This window comes from Apteryx mantelli, unplaced genomic scaffold, assembly GCF_036417845.1.
Source record: "Apteryx mantelli isolate bAptMan1 unplaced genomic scaffold, bAptMan1.hap1 HAP1_SCAFFOLD_40, whole genome shotgun sequence".
NCBI lineage: Eukaryota > Metazoa > Chordata > Aves > Apterygiformes > Apterygidae > Apteryx > Apteryx mantelli.
The window spans coordinates 2,080,020-2,098,759 of NW_027118755.1; the positions used below are offsets into that span (position 1 = coordinate 2,080,020).

Consider the following 18,740-nt stretch of genomic DNA (forward strand, 5'->3'; position numbering starts at 1 on the left):
CTGAGCCTAACGCAGCAATTGCAATGGACAGTTCAGTCACAATACCGATGTGATTCCCATTACTGCTCTCTAGAATATGCTCACTATCACCACATAGCTGTTTATCTAAAACAAAGGCCAGGCCCGGTGCCCTCGGTGTTGAGATCAAGTCAGCTTTCTGTGCAACAGCTGTGGACAGTCACACCCTCCATGATCCCCTGAACTTCATGGGCACATCACCCTTGCCCATCTCCTCTGAGCCTTCCTCCATCGTAGCGCTTTATTGGTCGGTCACCTTCCGCTCCTCGGCTCAGACCAACAGTTAACGATTCCTGCTGTTGCACAGTGAGCTTAATACACTCACCGTATGAGTGACCAGCCCTCTTGCCTGTGCACGGTGAGGGTCAGAACATTGAGATATACACACACAGACACACACACGCACACAGATATGTATATATATATATGTATGTGAAACTGGTAATTTACAATAGTTTAGTATGTGATTTAACTTGAGGTGGTATTTCATTCATGCGTACTACTGGATTTTTAAGAGAAGAGATCCATATCAAGGTTACAACAAGGAACACTACAGTGACGATTAACAGCATGAGCATAGGATGTAACATTAGTCACAGTACTGGTTTCTACTTTTGCTAATGGAACCAGTTCATTATTATCATACATCACTTCCACTTCTCTCTCTTCGAAGCGTTTTCCAGTTTCAGACAGATGTTGAGTAACCTTGGTGTTTTGTTTGACAAAGTTGTCTAGCTGATGGAAGGTTTCTGCAAGTGTTCCTGAAGTACTAAACGCTGCAAAGTAAGACATCTTTTGTTCAGTCAAATGAGAAGCTAACCCATAAGTCTGCTTGGTGATTTGGTCAGAAACATGTCACCTTACAACGGCAAATGTTGCCAGGTCCAAAATTTGCATCGTCTTCGAAGTGACTAGCTTTGAGGGTGCGTACACATGCACATCCCAAACCGTTGTCATAGCCTCGTGTCTCCTTACCATGGCTCCGTTGCTAGATGCAGGTACCAGGTGACTGTTTCATACTGCGTAACTCTGAAGCTCTAGGCATGCTAGGGCAGCTCCGTCCTCGACTGGATAGCCAGTAGGTGTGAAGTTTACGAATCTCAAAAGTGTCATTAGTATTACAATGCAAACGATCTCCTGCCACTGTAGGAACCCGTTTCAGTCTACTGTCAAATCCATGTGCAGCTTCCCATCCTGTGTTGCTACAAATAGTTCCATTTAGATTAACTTTAGATCTGAGGGTCGGTGCAACACTCTTGCCTACTACCAGGAGCTTCAGACAAGAATGCACCCAAAGACACAATTCTCGCAACTGGAACTGCTACATCCTAAAGGAGTACAGCTAAACCAGCAGAAACCAGCTGAAAGCAAGGTTAGGAACAAGACACCTTTGTCAAGCAAAGGAATGAGCCAAGCCGAGACCATATCTGGAAAAGGAGCTCAGAGTTCATGGAAAAGGCACCTCTTCAGCAAGCACTAGGGACCACCAGAGACCCCCATAGAAGCCCCCTGCAGACTCAGCCCGCATGCGTAATGACTATGTAAATATGATAATTAGTTCCAGGAAATAGAATGAATATGTATAATCATTCCGGGAAATTTAAGGCATATGTATGTGTCACCGAAATCGCCTTTTGGTAACATATGTAACAAAGCACTAGAAACTTTGGCTAATGCAACACGGGGCGTGCACGTTGGGCGGAGCGATCCCCCGTGCACCCGGCGCCGTAATGAAGAGAATGCCTGCTTCTTAATACTCCATTGGTGTTAAGGAGTTTTACTGCCGATTTCGGTGACAGTAGGGTAGGGCGATAGGACAATATTGTACTGTCCTGTATCATCTACTTGCCAAGTTTCACAGAGTACTTTGCCTTCCCTGACCCTGGCAAACTGTTGTCCTTTTGACATGTACCGTGTCATTCTTTGACATGTACCGTGTCAATCTAACATCGCTTCGTGCACTGCAAACGCTGGAAAGTGCCATCAGAAAATGCCCACGAATACCTTCGGTATACGAGCTAGGGAAAACAACGACAACAACCATCCAACAGCCTTCTCACTTATGGCCCAGGCAAGCCGCAGGGCGAGCAACGCGGGATACACCTCAGAGCGCGGCGCGCTGCGGCCGCAGCCCTCCCGCTCGGGGGCACAAGCGAGCGCGGCCGGGGCTGGGGCCGGGGTCGTGACCGGGGCCGGGGCCAGGGCCGGGGTCGGAGCCGGGGCCGGGGCCGGGGCCGGCAGAGGCGCGGTGCTTGCCGCGAGCAGCGTAGCGGCGGCTGCGGGGTGCGGGCGGCTCCTTGACGGCGCTCCTCATCCCGGGGACCTGCCTCAGGGAGAGACGAGAGCGAAAGCCGGCCCGGGCTGCGCCCCCCCACCGCCGCGCGGCTCCGCGCCAGGCAGCGACGCCCAAGGGCTGCGCGCTCCTCGCCGCCGCGGCCGCCCAGCTCCCTCGCGACCCCTCCGCGCGCCGGCGGAACCGACCGGCCCCGCGCGAAGCCGCCCCAACCGCCCGCCATCCCCATGGCGACGGCGGCGGCGGCTCGGGGCCGGTCGCCGCCCCTCCCCACCCGCAGGGGGCGTGGCCTGCGGCCAGCACGCCCTGGAGCCGCGGCGGGGAGGCGGGCGGGGGAGGCGCGCAAGCCCCGCCCCCCGCCATGTTGCCTGGTGGTGGCTGGCGCGGGGGGGTGTCGCGGCCCCGGCCCCGGCCCCGGCCCCGGCCCCGGCCCCGGCCCTGGCCCCGGCGGCGGCGAGGGCCGAGGCGCAGGGCAGCCCGTCCGCTGCCCTCCTCAGGCAGTCCGCAGCTGGGCGTGGGCCGGAACGTGTGCTCAGCAGGGGGCTGCTCTCGGGGGCGCAGGCTGCCTGCCGTTGCGGCGTGCTGGCCAGGCTGGGGTCGGCTGTGCAGGCCCACCGAAGCGCAGCAAGAATACTCCCGGCCACGGAGGCATTTATGCTCCCCGTCGAGCCGTGTGAGGTTTGGTGCCTCTGCCCTTCGCAGGGCGTAGCAGAAGGCGTCGCGAAGGGCGTTTTTGCTCTGTGTGGTGCGCTCTTGCTAGGCAAGCAGGTGAGGAGCGAGGAGCTGAGCAGCCGAGTTCACCTTGGCTGGCCTTGTTGGGGGGGCTGGGATGCGCCTGGCTGCCCATTCGTTTTCCCGCTAAGAGCCGCTCTCCTATGCGTTCCTTCCCAGGACGTGCACAAGGTAACCAACGAAGCGCTGGAGAAGCTGGAAGGTAAGCAAGTGCAGATGCCCGATTATGCCCACAAATGGTCAGGTGCGGCTAGAGCACCCGAGCAGCGAAGGCAGGGCGCCTTGCAGAGCGCCTGCTGTCTAGCTGGACGAGATGTGCATTTGAAGGTCCCCAGTGGCAGGAGAGACAGGGTCAAAAGTCGAGGGGTGCCGCATGCTCGAAAGGCGCGGTGACTGACAGAGTGTGTAATGTAGGGGGTGGCTGTGTTAGCTTTCCTTTTCCACAGCCTTCTGGGATAGTTGAATGAGTCCCAGCTGTGTGTTGCAGGGGGCTCACGCAAGGAAGACAGAGGTGACTATCACTGCTGGAGATCTAGGAACACGTAGTAGCACTTCTCAGGTTGACAGACCCACGACAGGCATCTTTTTCTTGAGAGAGGGGGGAGAACTGTGTTGGCACAAGTACTGACTGGATGGTGGTCAGGAGAAACAGGTGTGAATGGTGTCCCTTCCGTCTCCAAAGAATCGCCTCTACTGCCATAGGCAGGAAGTAGGGCCCTAGCTTTCGTTGGCACTACTTAGTGAGCATGGGTGGGCACTGGCAGCCAACACTGTTGACTTGCCTCCAACTTAATTTGCCAGACTGTCCTGGCGTGGCACCAAAACTCTTTGCTGACTCTGTGAATTGTTACTTTTCGGGGGGAGAAAGGGAAAAAAATATAGCCTTCGTTTTCCACAGGGAAATTGGGGGCTGATTGCAGTACCTGGAGATGCCATGAGGTAGCAAACAAAGCTAGAGTCAGATATGCTCCCTTGCCCTCCTCTAAGCATGTCTCCTGTCCTCTGCAGTCAAGAGCCCGGTGCCCAGAGCAGCAGCCAGAGGCCAAGCTGCAGGCCCAGCCCTTCTCTTATGGCACGGTGCCTTGCTCAGGCTACAAGCAAAGAGCCGCCACCATGCAGCTGAGCCCCTGGCAGAGAACTGCTGAGTGTACGTGGTTGCTCACTTCAGTTAGCTCTGAAGGCCCTGGGGCTCAAAAAGTGTCAAAGCAGGCACTAGACAAGGCTGCTGGTGGCTGCCAAATCGCTGCCTCCTGGCTGGGACTTCAAAGAGTTTCATACTTGGTAGGAGACATTGTGATTTCCGAGGATTGCCTCTCTGCTGAAGAGGAGAGCAACTCCTGTTTCCTGTCAGGTTGAGCTTGGCCTGGAAACGTGGCGCTGCCTTTTCTGCTGTGACGTCACCGACCACCGTTGACATCACAAGCCATCGCCGCTGTGTGAGGTAGCAAGAGCAGGGCGGCAGCTGCGGGCTGCCCCTGCCGCTTGCTCACTCTCTGTCGTGACGGCAAGGAGATCAGAGCGCTTTTGGGCCACAGCTGAGCGAACAGGGTGCTTGGCAGCTGCGTCTCTGCACCTATGTTCAGAAACCGAGGCCAAGACGTACGCTGGTACGGATGTGCTGCTTTGGAGAGTTTTCGGAAGCCTCCTCTCTTTTCCTCAAGTGCCTTTTGCACCTAATCAGCCTGGGGTGGGGGTGTGTGTGGGGGGGATGGACGGGGGAAGAGCACAAGGACAGCCTCCGAGCTCAGTGTAAAGCTGGCTGAAGGCAACAGCAGATAGCGCGTGCCCTGTGTGCCTCAGACCCTTTTCTTTCTCGTAGGCAACCTGCGAGCCAAGGGCCTGTTCTCCAGAGCCCTGGAGTCTACGGGCAGGACCAACGCCAGCTTCAGCGTCCAGGTAAAAGGAAGCTGACACGATTCTTAAGTGCAGCTCCCTCTGCTTATTTACATTCGCAATGCGGATCGTTTCATGGAAGGTGAACGAGGTGGTCAGAGGCAGAGCAGGAGCTGCCAGAAGCCCTGGCCTTAGGCTGTGCCGCAAGGTCCTAGGGAGCATGACAGGCAGCTCTGCTCATGAACTAAGAGGCCGACCCTCTGTAGCCCTAACAGGGAAAAATGACCTCATAAATTAGTGATTTTTGGACTGAAGGGAATTCATTTCCCTTGCCCTGTGCTGCTTGCAGCTGCAGAGCAACTGACAGAAGCAGGAGCAAGTGCCCGAAAGAGGAGAATGCCTCCTGCCCTCTGCCAACACCAAGAGGACGAGTAGAACCTTAACGTAGAATTCTGCATGAGCTCACTGGACTTTTTGCATCTTGACTGTTTTTCAGGAGCTTTCGGGCTCATCTTGCATTTCCTGCTGCTGAGCGTGATGTTTCCTCAGCGCTTTGTGCTCCAAGTTGTGGGCACTACTGCAAGGTAAAGCTGAGGGAGAATTTTTTCTTGCGAGTGGGGGGAGAAGTGTATGGGCGCAAGCACCGATTGGATGGTGGGCAGGAGAAACAGGTGTGAATGATGTCCCTTCCGTCTGCAAAGAATCTCCTCTACTGCCATAGGCAGGAAGCACGGCCCTAGCTTTCCTTGGCACTGCTTCTCCTGTTCTGGAGTTAATCCTCCATCCCTAGCTCCTCAGTTCCAATGCTCGACCTCCCGAATGCCCCATTGCCACCGCGGGTGAAAACTCGACCACTGGCTGGAGCTCGTGCGGGAGCAGGCCACTTCCCAAGTCAGGAATGCCAGCTGCAAGAGCTGCAGTCGCTACTGCTGCTCTGGAGTGTGCTTAGGAGCTGCAGAGCTGCAGCCAGCTTCAGCCTTCTTTTCCTCCGTGCTCCTCCATAGGCAAATGAAGGCTCGGAAGACGGTTCTCCTGGTGCTGCTTGCTCTGTTTTCCTGCCTTTTTGGTGAGTGTCTGTAGAGGCTGCAAGTAACGTTGGCTCTTTACGAGAGAGCCAGTGCTTCCTTCTGCCTGGGTCCACGTAGACGGCTGTGGCCAGAGGAGCGCAAGTAGGAGCAGGAGGTCCCTGAGAGAGGGGTGCCCCGCTTGCACGTGCCTCCGAGCAAGGGGGGTGGGGATGGGAAGAGGGTGCCTTGCTTTTGCCCAGAGCTGAAGCCAGTTCTCCTAAGCCTGGTGAGAGGCAGTGGCTAGCCTGCCCTGTTCGCCCCAGGAAGTGGAGAAGCTTCCTTCAGGAGAAAGGAGCATGTGCCGGGGAAGGACTCTTCATCTGTTCGGAGGCCCCTCTTCCATCGTTCTCTCTTCCCAAGAAGAAGAGTGGAGAGACAATGATGGCATGTGTGCCCGACCCTCGGAGTGGAGCAGGCAGCCCTGTGGAGGGAGGCAGCTGGTTAAGGTCTCATGAAGCGCTAAAAAAGCCCGGGAGATCCCCAGGGTTGGCTTGCCACCCTTCCCAAGTAGTCTGCAGCCTCAGAAGCGCTTGCATGCCTGAAGCACTGGAGCCCTGCTTGCACACAACTCTTCCGGCATGAGCAAGTTCCAAGTGTAAATAGAGCTTTGGTTTGTGACTGACAGGTGTTTACCACGTGGGGCTGCTTGATGACGACAGCATCTGGACGAGCAGAGCAGCATCGAAGGCCTGCATCTTCTCCTCTTTTAAAGCTGTCTGCCAGCAGGTGACCTTCTGAGTGCCTCAAATGAAGGCTGCTTCTGCCAGCCTTAGCTCAAGGGCATCAAGTGCGGCTTTGTTAAAAGTGCCTTTCTTTCGGGGGCTAGGGCAAGGTCCACGAGCCACATTGCCAGGTCTGTCAGGTGAAGGTGAATTGGTCTGGGCACCAGACATAGCAGAGAGCTGAACATGCTCCGCTGTTCTGCAGGTGTGGCTCTGTAAGTTTCTGCAAAGCACTGTGTTGCTTTTGAGATCTTGAGTCTTTTGGTTTGGCTCATTCTTTGCCCAGCCGTTCAACGTAGCAGCCCCGAAAAAATATGTGTGTGTGTGCCTGATTAAGCAAGCAACTTTAGAGTGGAAGGGCTTTTTAAGAATCGATCTGTTGAATTCCAGGAAATTTCAAAGGCTAGATGCTTCTCGAATACCACACTAGGCAGTGTGAATTGTGTTCTCTTGCCTGGCAGTCTGTCGTGATCATTTCCCAGTGCATGATAGGGGAGTAGCGGAGTCCCCGGAGGCACGGTGTCTGTGCCTGTTTGCTTCCCGTTGCTGTAAAGGCCGTAGAGCTTCATTTCTGCAGCAGGCCTGTTAGTGTTTGGACTGAATGTTGCCTTTCTTGTCCCTCTAGGAGGAGTTTCCTCTCTCTGGCGTGCACGTGAAGACGCAGAGGTAAAAATGATTTCCTCTTGACTAGATGATGCTCTAGAGGAGCTCCAGTCCCGTCTCACACCATCTTCACGTGACACAATTCCCACAGCTCTTCCCCCACTGCCCTGTCTGCCTTTGCGCCTTGCCTTTCTCGCCGGTGGTCAGCTCTATGTCGAGGTGCCTTCGAGGCCTGGAGCAAGCCCTGCGTGAGCCCCTTAGCTAGGGCTGGGCTGTTGGAAGCTCCACCTTTCTGCTGCTTGACAAGGGGCATAGGGGTAGTCGCCATGCTGCAGCTGCTTCTGCAGCTCTCAGCCACTGATGGGAGTCCAGCCACCTGATGCTGCCAGTCACCTCAGGGAGCTTTGTTGCCTCTCTCCCATTCCCGTGGCATAGCAGCAGCCCGCCAAAACGGTGGTCTCTGTCTCTGTGGCGCACTTCTTCCAGGCAAGCGGATGAGGTGTTAGGAGCAGTACTCGGTGAAATCGAGACCCTCCAAGGACAGCTGCGTGAGCTCCAGGAAGTCCTTCACGCTCTGCGATGGAGCACAAAGGACATTGCCCGGCGCGCTCTCGGCGAAGCCCTGAAGCAGACTGAGCTCCCGGGCATGACAGGACGGGTAAGGGGCCATTGCAGGAGGCTCTCGTCAGAGATTTTTTTCCTCAGCCCGGCACGTATGCTAGTAGGGTTCCCTGCCAGAGGCAGCAGAAAGGCTTGTGCTGCTGCAACAAGTAGGATGGGTCTCTGCAGTTGCTTCTTCTGTGGCTGCACGCTCCTTGCAGGGCAGCAGAGGGCCGCAAAGGGAGTTTCACTTGTCTTCAGCTCCTCTTCCTCTCGGTCTAGGTATCATCTCTGGTAACAAACTGGAAGGACAGTCCCTGCAGCCCCTATTTCCACCTGCTGCTGATGTGGCAGCCAGTTCTCCGGGAGACCTTGTAACCCAGCTCCCTGAGTGGCGCCTGGCAGCCTTGGGTTCACGTTGGCTTTGCCGACGCAGGGGCAAGCCGCTGTTCCAGCCAGGGTTGCTGCTCTCCTGCTCTGGGGAATGCAGTTGGAAAAGGGGCTGGGTCATAAGCGCTGTGGGCCATGAAGGCTCTCTCCTCGGCCGTTTGCTCGGCCTCCTACGACCCCTGTGCAGGCACTGTCAGCACAAGTGTTCTGCCCTAGAAAAGGTGTCCTTCAGCTCCAGGAGGAGCTCCTGCAAAGCAAGGAGGGAGCTGGTGGCGAGCCAGAGAGAGGCCGCTGCCAATGGCCTGCCCCTGTGCATTGTAAGAGGAAGAAAGACGTTCCCGCAACTTCAGCTTTCGGAGCGCTGGAGTGAGCAGCCCCGCTATTCTGATACTAGCCAATGAGAGCCGAGCAAAGCTGGGAGCTTTTCAGGGAATTGCCAAGCTCCTTAGGGCAGAGTGCAAGAGCCAAGTTCACCTTAGCTGGCCCAGTAGGGGAGCTGGCATGTGCCTCCTTGCCGCTAATACCTGCTCTCTTTTGTGTTCCTTGCCAGGATGCTCAGAAGTTAATCGATGAAGCACTGGAGAAGCTGGAATATAACCAAGTCCAGATGCCGGATTTTGCCCGCAAAGCATCAGGTGCGGCTCTAAAGGCAGAGGAAGAAGCAAGCCAGGGCACCTCCTGTCTATGCTTAGGCCTATGTTAGCTTTCCTTTTCCACGGCCCATTAGCACAGCTGAACGAGTCCCTGCTGTGTGTTGCAGGGGGCTGACGCAAGGAAGACAGAGGTGACTATCACTGCTGGAGATCTAGGAACACGTAGTAGCATTTTTCAAGTTGACAGTGCAGTGCAAACAGGCATCACGGTGGCAGTGTTCATTAGGACACAGCTATGTGGGCATCCCTTGGTTCCTCCTTGGGGAGCCCTACGTGGAGTCCATGGAAGTAAGAGTGGAGGGAAAGGAGGCAGGTAGCAGGGCTGCGACTGTTCACATACAAGACGGTTGTTCAAGAAGTCCTTTTCTCTCCGAGTGTGCCTGGCGTTCATGCATGTCAGGAACTGAAATAAGTGTCGTAGGGGAGCGTCTCTGTTGCTTGTGTGAGACAAGGTCTGCAGCCTGCGTGGTTCCTGAGATCCTCCGGATAGATCACAGCCCTAGAAACAGATGCAGTCCTCGAGGGAAGGCAGGACTTGATGGGTGCATTCGTGTTTCAGGGGCTACCATCGTGCATTCCAAGACTTCTGCCTCCTTCCGCAATACCAAAGGAATACTCTACTGGGCTGGGCTGCCATTGCTGCACTCCATGAAGTCTCCTGAGGTTCTCCTTGAGGTAGGCCCAGCAAGAAAGAGAGAGCAAGCAAGCTGGCGGGGGGGACCAAATGCACTGTTGAGAGTTTCCCTTTGCCACACGAACAGTGTGCATTGTTCTTCTTTCAGCCTGCAAATCAGCCGGGAAACTGCTGGTCTTTCGCCGGGAGTCAGGGTCATGTCTTCATCAAGCTGCCTAAAGCAATCTTTCCACGAGCTGTTACTCTGGAACATATTTCAGTGAGAGTGTCCCCTGGAGAAAACATCTCCAGTGCTCCAAAGGACTTTGCTGTCTATGTAAGTGGTTTCTAGAGTCGGGGGGTTGTGAGGAGCATTTCTAAGCCTTGCAGCAAGGGCAGCGGCGGGCGGGTGAATACAGGTCCCACAATGCCGGGAGGCTTCTCCCAGGCCCGTGACTTCCTCCGAGCCTGGAGAAGAAACAAATTGCTTTGAGTTACTCCATTTCCTTTACACTCCTTTCCTTTGTGGTGTGCACTTGAAGCAAAGCTTCCCATTTCGGGGGCCACGCGGTACTAAATGAGCCCTGAGTTACGGGAGCTAGCACACTGGCTCTGCCACCACTCCTCCCAAATAATGAAGCTTGCCCCTACTTGCTCTTTCCTCCTTGGTGCCAATTCTCTTTCCTGCACACCCAAAGTTGCTCTTCCCAACACTGCCACCTAGGCCTCATTCTGGCCGCTTTGTTAGTTCCCCTAGGGAAGCTGCGTCTTCCCGCTGTGTACCTCACTCTCTTGTTTTCTCCCCCCCTGTCTTTGTGTAGGGGATGAAGGCAGAAAACGAAGAGCAGGGGCTGTTCCTAGGAGAGTTCACGTACATGGCTGCAGAACATCCCTTTGAGACTTTCCAGCTGAAGGTATGGTGAGGAAGAGGCAGGAGAAGCGTAGGAGAGGAGGAAGAGGAGGAGAAGTGTAGCTGGCAGGGGAGAAGCTCTAAGTAGTCAAAAGATAGAGAGGAAAAGACAGCTGCTTTCTTCTCATTTCAGAACGAGCGCTCTGACTCCATACAATACGTGAAGCTGGAGGTGCTGAGCAACTGGGGCCACGCGGAATACACATGCGTGTATCGACTGAGGGTCCACGGTGATGCGGTACCCACCGAAGAGGACTCTGCGTGGCACTCTGCTGGAAACAACAGAGTTCACTGAATAAAGCCTGCAAGATTTGAGCAGCGGTGGTGATGGGCTACTTAGTGTGCCTTTCCTGCCTCCTTTTGAGGCAGACTGCTCTGTCCTTGACGGCGCCTCTTGAAATCCTTCTTGGCACTCTGATCGACTCGTTGCCGTAATTAAGATGTCACCCGCAGAACTGGCTAGGCCTTCGCCACTCCGTCCAGCATTTTTCGCGCACAGCGAAGGGCTATTGCTGGAGAATGAGGAAAGCGGGGAGGAAACCGGGGAAAGCAAGAGAGCTTTCCTTAAAGTGTAAATGCAGAAATGCTCCTAGACTCGGAGGACAGTGGGAGAGCAAAGCAGCAGTTTGCCAGGCCATTTTAGCGAGCCCCTGCTGTCCCTGGTTCCTTATGCCGTGCGTGACGTGACACGTATGGGCTGCAGGAGGTGGTTTCAGAGGTCAGAGGGACTCCCTGACCAAGGTCTTTTAAATGTTCCACGCATGGACTATGGAGGGTGGAATGCTTCCTACCAAAATTTACTTCTTTGAAGATAGTTGATGTTACACTAGATTCTTGATTTGGCAGAGTGATACAGCAATGCACTGCAATCACAAGACAGGTAATACGGGTCTCAGTTCCACTGAGCCTAATGCAGCAATTGCAATGGACAGTTCAGTCACAATACCGATGTGATTCCCATTACTGCTCTCTAGAATATGCTCACTATCGCGACATAGCTGTTTATCTAAAACAAAGGCCAGCCCCGGTGCCCTCAGTGTTGAGATAAAATCAGCTTTCTGTGCAACAGCTGTGGACAGTCACACCCTCCATGATCCCCTGAACTTGATGGGCAAGGGTGATGTGCCCATGTCCTCTGAGCCTTCCTCCATCGTAGGGCTTTATAGGTCGGTCACCTTCTGCTCCTCGGCTCAGACCAACAGTTAACGATTCCTGCTGTTGCACGGTGAGCTTAATACACTCACCGTATGAGTGACCAGCCCTCTTGCCTGTGCACGGTGAGGGTCAGAACATTGAGATACACACACACACACACACACACACACACAGAGATATGTGTATATATATATGTATGTGAAATTGGTAATTTACAATAGTTTAGTATGTGATTTAACTTGAGGTGGTATTTCATTCATGCGTACTACTGGATTTTTAAGAGAAGAGATCCATATCAAGGTTACAACAAGGAACACTACAGTGACGATTAACAGCATGAGCATAGGATGTAACATTAGTCACAGTACTGGTTTCTACTTTTGCTAATGGAACCAGTTCATTATTATCATACATCACTTCCACTTCTCTCTCTTCGAAGCGTTTTCCAGTTTCAGACAGATGTTGAGTAACCTTGGTGTTTTGTTTGACAAAGTTGTCTAGCTGATGGAAGGTTTCTGCAAGTGTTACTGAAGTACTAAACGCTGCAAAGTAAGACATCTTTTGTTCAGTCAAATGAGAAGCTAACCCGTAAGTCTGCTTGGTGATTTGGTCAGAAACATATGTCACCTTACAAGGGCAAACGTTGCCAGGTCCAAAATTTACATCGTCTTCGAAGTGACTAGCTTTGAGGGTGCGTACACACGCACATGCCAAACCGTTGTCATAGCCTCGTGTCTCCTTACCATGGCTACGTTGCTAGATGCAGGTACCAGATGACTGTTTCATACTGCGTAACTCTGAAGCTCTAGGCATGCTAGGGCAGGTCCGTCCTCAACTGGATAGCCAGTAGGTGTGAAGTTTATGAATCTCAAAAGTGTCATTAGTATTACAATGCAAACGATCTCCTGCCACTGTAGGAACCCGTTTCAGTCTACTGTCAAATCCATGGGCAGCTTCCCATCCTGTGTTGCTACAAATAGTTCCATTTAGATTAACTTTAGATCTGAGGGTCGGTGCAACACTCTTGCCTACTACCAGGAGCTTCAGACAAGAATGCACCCAAAGACACAATTCTCGCAACTGGAACTGCTACATCCTAAAGGAGTACAGCTAAACCAGCAGAAACCAGCTGAAAGCAAGGTTAGGAACAAGACACCTTTGTCAAGCAAAGGAATGAGCCAAGCCGAGACCATATCTGGAAAAGGAGCTCAGAGTTCATGGAAAAGGCACCTCTTCAGCAAGCACTAGGGACCACCAGAGACCCCCATAGAAGCCCCCTGCAGACTCAGCCCGCATGCGTAATGACTATGTAAATATGATAATTAGTTCCAGGAAATAGAATGAATATGTATAATCATTCCGGGAAATTTAAGGCATATGTATGTGTCACCGAAATCGCCTTTTGGTAACATATGTAACAAAGCACTAGAAACTTTGGCTAATGCAACACGGGGCGTGCACGTTGGGCGGAGCGATCCCCCGTGCACCCGGCGCCGTAATGAAGAGAATGCCTGCTTCTTAATACTCCATTGGTGTTAAGGAGTTTTACTGCCGATTTCGGTGACAGTAGGGTAGGGCGATAGGACAATATTGTACTGTACTGTATCATCTACTTGCCAAGTTTCACAGAGTACTTTGCCTTCCCTGACCCTGGCAAACTGTTGTCCTTTTGACATGTTCCGTGTCATTCTTTGACATGTACCGTGTCAATCTAACATCGCTTCGTGCACTGCAAACGCTGGAAAGTGCCATCAGAAAATGCCCACGAATACCTTCGGTATACAAGCTAGGGAAAACAACGACAACAACCATCCAACAGCCTTCTCACTTATGGCCCAGGCAAGCCGCAGGGCGAGCAACGCGGGATACACCTCAGACCGCGGTGCACTGCGGCCGCAGCCCTCCCGCTCGGGCGCACAAGCGAGTGTGGCCGGGGCCGGGGCCGGCAGAGGCGCGGTGCTTGCCGCGAGCAGCATAGCGGCGGCTGCGGGGTGCGGGCGGCTCCTTGACGGCGCTCCTCATCCCGGGGACCTGCCTCGGGGAGAGACGAGAGCGAAAGCCGGCCCGGGCTGCGCCCGCCCCACCGCTGCGCGGCTCCGCGCCAGGCAGCGACGCCCAAGGGCTGCGCGCTCCTCGCCACCGCGGCCGCCCAGCTCCCTCGTGACCCCTCCACGTGCCGGTGGAAGCGACCGGCCCCGCGCGAAGCCGCCCCAACCACCCGCTGTCCCCATGGCGACGGCGGCGGCGGCTCGGGGCCGGTCGCCGCCCCGCCCCATCCGCAGGGGGCGTGGCCTGCGGCCAGCTCGCCCTGGAGCCGCGGCGGGGAGGCGGGCGGGGGAGGCGTGCAAGCCCCGCCCCCCGCCATGTTGCCTGGTGGTGGCTGGCGCGGGGGGGGTGTCGCGGCCCCGGCCCCAGCCCCGGCCCCGGCCCCAGCCCCGGCCCCGGCGAGGGCCGAGGCGCAGGGCAGCCCGTCCGCTGCCCTCCTCAGGCAGTCCGCAGCTGGGCGTGGGCCGGGACGTGTGCTCAGCGGGGGCTGCTCTCGGGGGCGCAGGCTGCCTGCCGCCGCGGCGTGCTGGCCGGGCTGGGGTCGGCTGTGCAGGCCCACCGAAGCACAGCAAGAATACTCCCGGCCACGGAGGGATTTATGCTCCCCGTCAAGCCGTGTGAGGTTGGTGCCTCTGCCCTTCCCAGGGCGTAGCAGAAGGCGTCGCGAAGGTGTGATATATGTGCTAATTTGTTACATCAAAGTGAGAAACAGCCTTGAAACATCCTGGACTGTGATGTGTGCTAATTTGTTACATCAAAGTAAGAAACAGCCTTGGGAACATCTGTGGGAACATCCTACATCCTGTGGTGGGGGCATGTACCCTGCCTGAGATAAGGGAGTTGAACTAGTGAAGCGGCAATGTTAGTTTAGATAGCCTCTTATGGCGATGGCGAGGTCACACAACTGTGAAATATAGCATGACCTCGAAAGTTGTAAAATATGTGCGTGACCTGAGGGTCACCACTCACAATGCAGAGGAAGACTCCAGCGTTTATCCCCACGACCACCAGAGGGCTGAAGAAGACCCCCTAGCAACAGCCGGCGCAACCACAGAAGTTACGGGAAGTGCCCTGTATACCCGGAACTGGAATCACATATAAGGAGACTGTGAGGGGGATTGCGCGCGCCGTTGGTGGAGCAGGAGACTCCCCGGCTGCCCAGCGCTGTTTTGCTTACTTGTGACTTGCTCAATTATTCTATTAAATTGGGATTTATGCAACCCGGCCCGAGTGGTTGTCAATTTGTCACGTTTACCTATAACAATTTTGGTGCCGTGACTCGGATGCAGGTCTCCCTGGTTTCGGGACTCTGACTCAGGGGAGGCGCCCCATCCCATTTTCAGATGGCCCCTGAGTGGATAGTTCCCCTACCACAACCTGTATTTCCGAACCCTAAATCGGACAAGTAAGCAAAAGAACTGCAGTACCCCGTAAACTTTGTGCACGAAGATCCGAACGAAGACTCACGACTGCGTGAGTAAAATTTGTAGCAGCAAGTGATTGGCATGCGGTTCCGTTCGGTTGGGGTGGGATACCCGGAGCACGTCTGAGTGAGACGTCCCCAGGGGACGGAGTGAGTGCGGACCTTCCAGGAGGGTGATTGTGTAGCAGGGGACCGAAAAGGGGCACCTGTCGGCCGACTGGGCCACCCACTGCAAAGGGACAACCGTCCTAGCAGTTAAAGACTCGGGTGGTGTGAGTGCGGTCCCCCAGTAGAAAGAAAGTGACTGAGGTGGGTGCTCCGGAAGATGGGACAGAAAAAGAGCAAGTCTTCTGATCCCATGGAGGGCTTTACAGTACGATTACCAGATATACCGCCCGATAGCCCTTTAGGATTAATGATTAAGTACTGGAACGATAGGCCCTCCAGAAAAGGCAAAAGTCGAGAAAAAAATGGTACATTACTGTATGCAAGTATGGGGCGGGAAGCAAATTAGAAGAGACCACCTTTTTTGGCCAGTATACGGGTCTTTTGAAAATTGGATATGTCAGGCTCTAAATATATATGTGAATTCAAAAGAGCCCTTTAGTTTAGAAGAAAGTGAGTATGCTAGTTTATGGATAAGACCAGATACTCGGACCATGATATTTACCCTGAAAGAGAAGGGTTCGAGGAAGAAAAGCAAAATGCTGGAGGAACTTCCCGTTTTTCCTCTCCCCCCCCATATTCCCTCAACTCCGGCTCAGAATGCCGAGCATCGGACGCATATGTCTGATCTAAGGACCATAATAGTTCAGGGAATCAGGGAATCTGTTCCCAGGGGACAAAATATTAATAAGGCCTTCATGGAACAACAGAAGAAGGACGAAACACCAACAGAATGGCTCGAGAGCCTTAGGAAAAATCTGCAACTTTATTCCGGGGTAGACCCCAGTACCCCTGTGGGACAGGCTCTATTGAAAACACAGTTTGTAGTTATTGCCAGAAGAAAGGGCATCTGAAGAGGAATTGTAGGAAGCGAATGCAGGATGAGCAAATGTTCCAAGAAGATTAGGGGGGTCAGGGGCTCTATCTGCTGGGGACTCATAAAGGAACCGAGCCCTTGATAAAATTGAGATTGGGTCCCCAGCGACAAGAAGTAGAATTCCTTGTGGATTCTGGGGCAGAAAGATCTACTGTCCAAACGGTACCCTGGGGGTGTAAACCGTCCCCAGAGAAATTACAAGTGATAGGAGCTAAGGGAGAACCCTTTAGAGTCACAGTAATTAAAAATGTGAAAATAGAATCTGATTCTCGATTAAGTGTGGGATCCTTTTTATTAGTTCCCGAAGCTGAATATAATTTACTGGGTCGAGATATGATGGTTGAATTAGGAGTCAATTTAGAAGTAGAGAATCAAGAATTAGTTATAAAATTATGCACCCTTACTATTGAAGATGAGGCCAAAATCAACCCTGAAATCCGGTATACCCCAGAATCAGTAGGGAAACTAGATATTGCTCCCTTTGAAGTGAGTATACGGAATCCAGAAATCCCTGTTAGAGTCAAGCAATATCCAATGTCACAGGAAGGGAGGCAAGGACTCCGACCAGTAATCCAGAGGCTAATAAATCAAAGGTTACTGGAGCCTTGTATGTCTCCCCATAATACCCCCATACTACCCGTAAAGAAATCAGACGGTACTTATAGACTGGTACAAGATTTAAGAGAAATAAACACAAGAACAATTACCAGGTTCCCAATTGTAGCTAACCCCTATACCATACTTAGCTGTCACCCGAGGCTAAATGGTATACAGTTATAGACCTGAAAGATGCATTTTGGGCATGCCCCCTTAAAGAAGAATGTAGAGACTTTTTTGCCTTCGAGTGGGAAGACCCAGATACCCATAGGAAACAACAACTCCGATGGACTGTTTTGCCACAAGGGTTTACAGAATCCCCTAATTTGTTTGGGCAAGCCCTGGAGCAGGTTCTAAGTACTTACGAAACTAATCCTCAAATTACTTTAACACAATATGTGGATGATTTGCTTTTAGCAGGAAAAACCCAGGAGGAAGTTAGATGTGAGAGTATTAAGTTGTTAAATTTCCTAAGTTTAAAGGGATTGAAAGTATCGAAATCAAAGTTGCAATTTACGGAAGAAGAGGTGAAGTATTTGGGACATTGGCTTAGCAAGGGCACAAAAAAATTGGACCCTGAAAGGGTAAATGGTATATTGTGAATAAGACCCCCGAAGAGCAAAAGACAGGTCCGACAATTGCTGGGGTTATTAGGGTATTGCAGACAATGGATCGAAAATTATGGCAATAAAGTAAAATTTTTATATCAAAAACTAATAGTAGATGGGCTGATAAAATGGACTCAAACCGATGATCAAAGCCTCAAAGATTTGAAGGCCGACTTGGTGAATGCGCCTGTTTTGAGTTTACCAGATATTAAGAGACCGTTCTACATGTTTATCAATACACAGGAAGGGACAGCCTTTGGAGTCCTAACACAGGAATGGGCAGGGAAAAAGAAACCTATAGGGTATTTGTCAAAATTGTTGGACCCCGTTAGTCAGGGATGGCCCACTTGCCTACAAGCCATTGTAGCTACAGCCTTATTAGTAGAAGAGGCTAAAAAGATAACCTTTGGAGGAGAATTAAAAGTATATACCCCTCACAATATACGAGGAGTACTACAACAAAAAGCCGAAAAATGGATAACCGATGCCAGACTATTAAAATACGAGGGCATTTTGATCCATTCTCCAAAGTTGGAAATTGAGACTACAAGCTTGCAGAATCCAGCGCAGTTCCTGTATGGGGAACCCAGTGGTCAATTAAGACATGATTGCATGCGTCTAATAGAATATCAAACTAAAATAAGAGAAGATTTAGAAGAAGAGGAGTTACCAGAGGGGACTAAATTCTTTGTGGACGGATCCTCTCGCGTAGTTGAAGGAAAACGCAGATCAGGGTACACTATTGTAGATGGGAAGTCTCTAGAGTTAATAGAATCAGGGCCCCTAGACAAAACTTGGTCGGCCCAGGCTTGTGAATTGTATGCGGTTTTTAGAGCCTTAGAAATTTTAAAAGGCAAAATAGGGACTATAGGGACTCCAAATACGCTTATGGAGTAGTACATACATTTGGGAAAACATGGGAAGAAAGAGGACTGGTTAATTCACAAGGGAAGAATTTAGTGCACGAAAAATTAATTAGAAAAACTTTAGAAGCTCTGAGGGGACCTCGGAGAATCGCAGTAGTACACGTTAGGGGCCATCAAAAGGGCACATCTTACAACATAAGGGGAAATAATCTAGCAGATGAAGAGGCAAGAAAGGCAGCTTTACACCTATTATCTGAAGGAAAAGAGGGCCACGATAAGCTAGATACCAGGATGAGTTTTACTAAACAGGAAATAGATAAATTACGACAAATAGGAGCCATAGAAAAAGAAGGTAAATGGGTGCTGCCCGATGATAGAGAAATTGTATCCAAAGGCGTAGCTTGGAGAATCATGAAAGAATTCCACCGACAGACTCATTGGGGAGTGCAAGCATTAGTAGACCAGTTTGGGACCAAGTATATGTGCTTTGGAATATATGACATAGCAAAAAGACTAGTGGGAGAATGTTTGACCTGTCAGAAGGTTAACAAGCAGCACCTCAGAGAAAA

General features: G+C 52.4%; 1 protein-coding gene across 3 annotated transcripts in view; it reads left to right on the plus strand.

Annotated features, from left to right (window-relative positions):
- LOC136996518 (SUN domain-containing protein 3-like) overlaps nucleotides 1–10,819 on the plus strand; it is a 390,273-nt gene extending 379,454 nt beyond the window's left edge. For 2 of the 3 annotated variants that reach the window (XM_067317439.1, XM_067317440.1), the window contains 12 exons: nucleotides 3,203–3,245; nucleotides 4,863–4,939; nucleotides 5,373–5,460; nucleotides 5,881–5,942; nucleotides 6,569–6,669; nucleotides 7,291–7,331; nucleotides 7,755–7,926; nucleotides 8,809–8,893; nucleotides 9,471–9,586; nucleotides 9,694–9,861; nucleotides 10,346–10,438; nucleotides 10,568–10,819. In XM_067317439.1, coding sequence (XP_067173540.1) covers nucleotides 3,203–3,245; nucleotides 4,863–4,939; nucleotides 5,373–5,460; nucleotides 5,881–5,942; nucleotides 6,569–6,669; nucleotides 7,291–7,331; nucleotides 7,755–7,926; nucleotides 8,809–8,893; nucleotides 9,471–9,586; nucleotides 9,694–9,861; nucleotides 10,346–10,438; nucleotides 10,568–10,729 — 1,208 coding nt within the window. In that variant the 3' untranslated portion in view covers nucleotides 10,730–10,819. The remainder of the gene's footprint in view (nucleotides 1–3,202; nucleotides 3,246–4,862; nucleotides 4,940–5,372; nucleotides 5,461–5,880; nucleotides 5,943–6,568; nucleotides 6,670–7,290; nucleotides 7,332–7,754; nucleotides 7,927–8,808; nucleotides 8,894–9,470; nucleotides 9,587–9,693; nucleotides 9,862–10,345; nucleotides 10,439–10,567) is intronic. The other variant, XM_067317441.1, reaches the window with a different exon arrangement.
- Nucleotides 10,820–18,740: the final 7,921 nt, after the last annotated feature.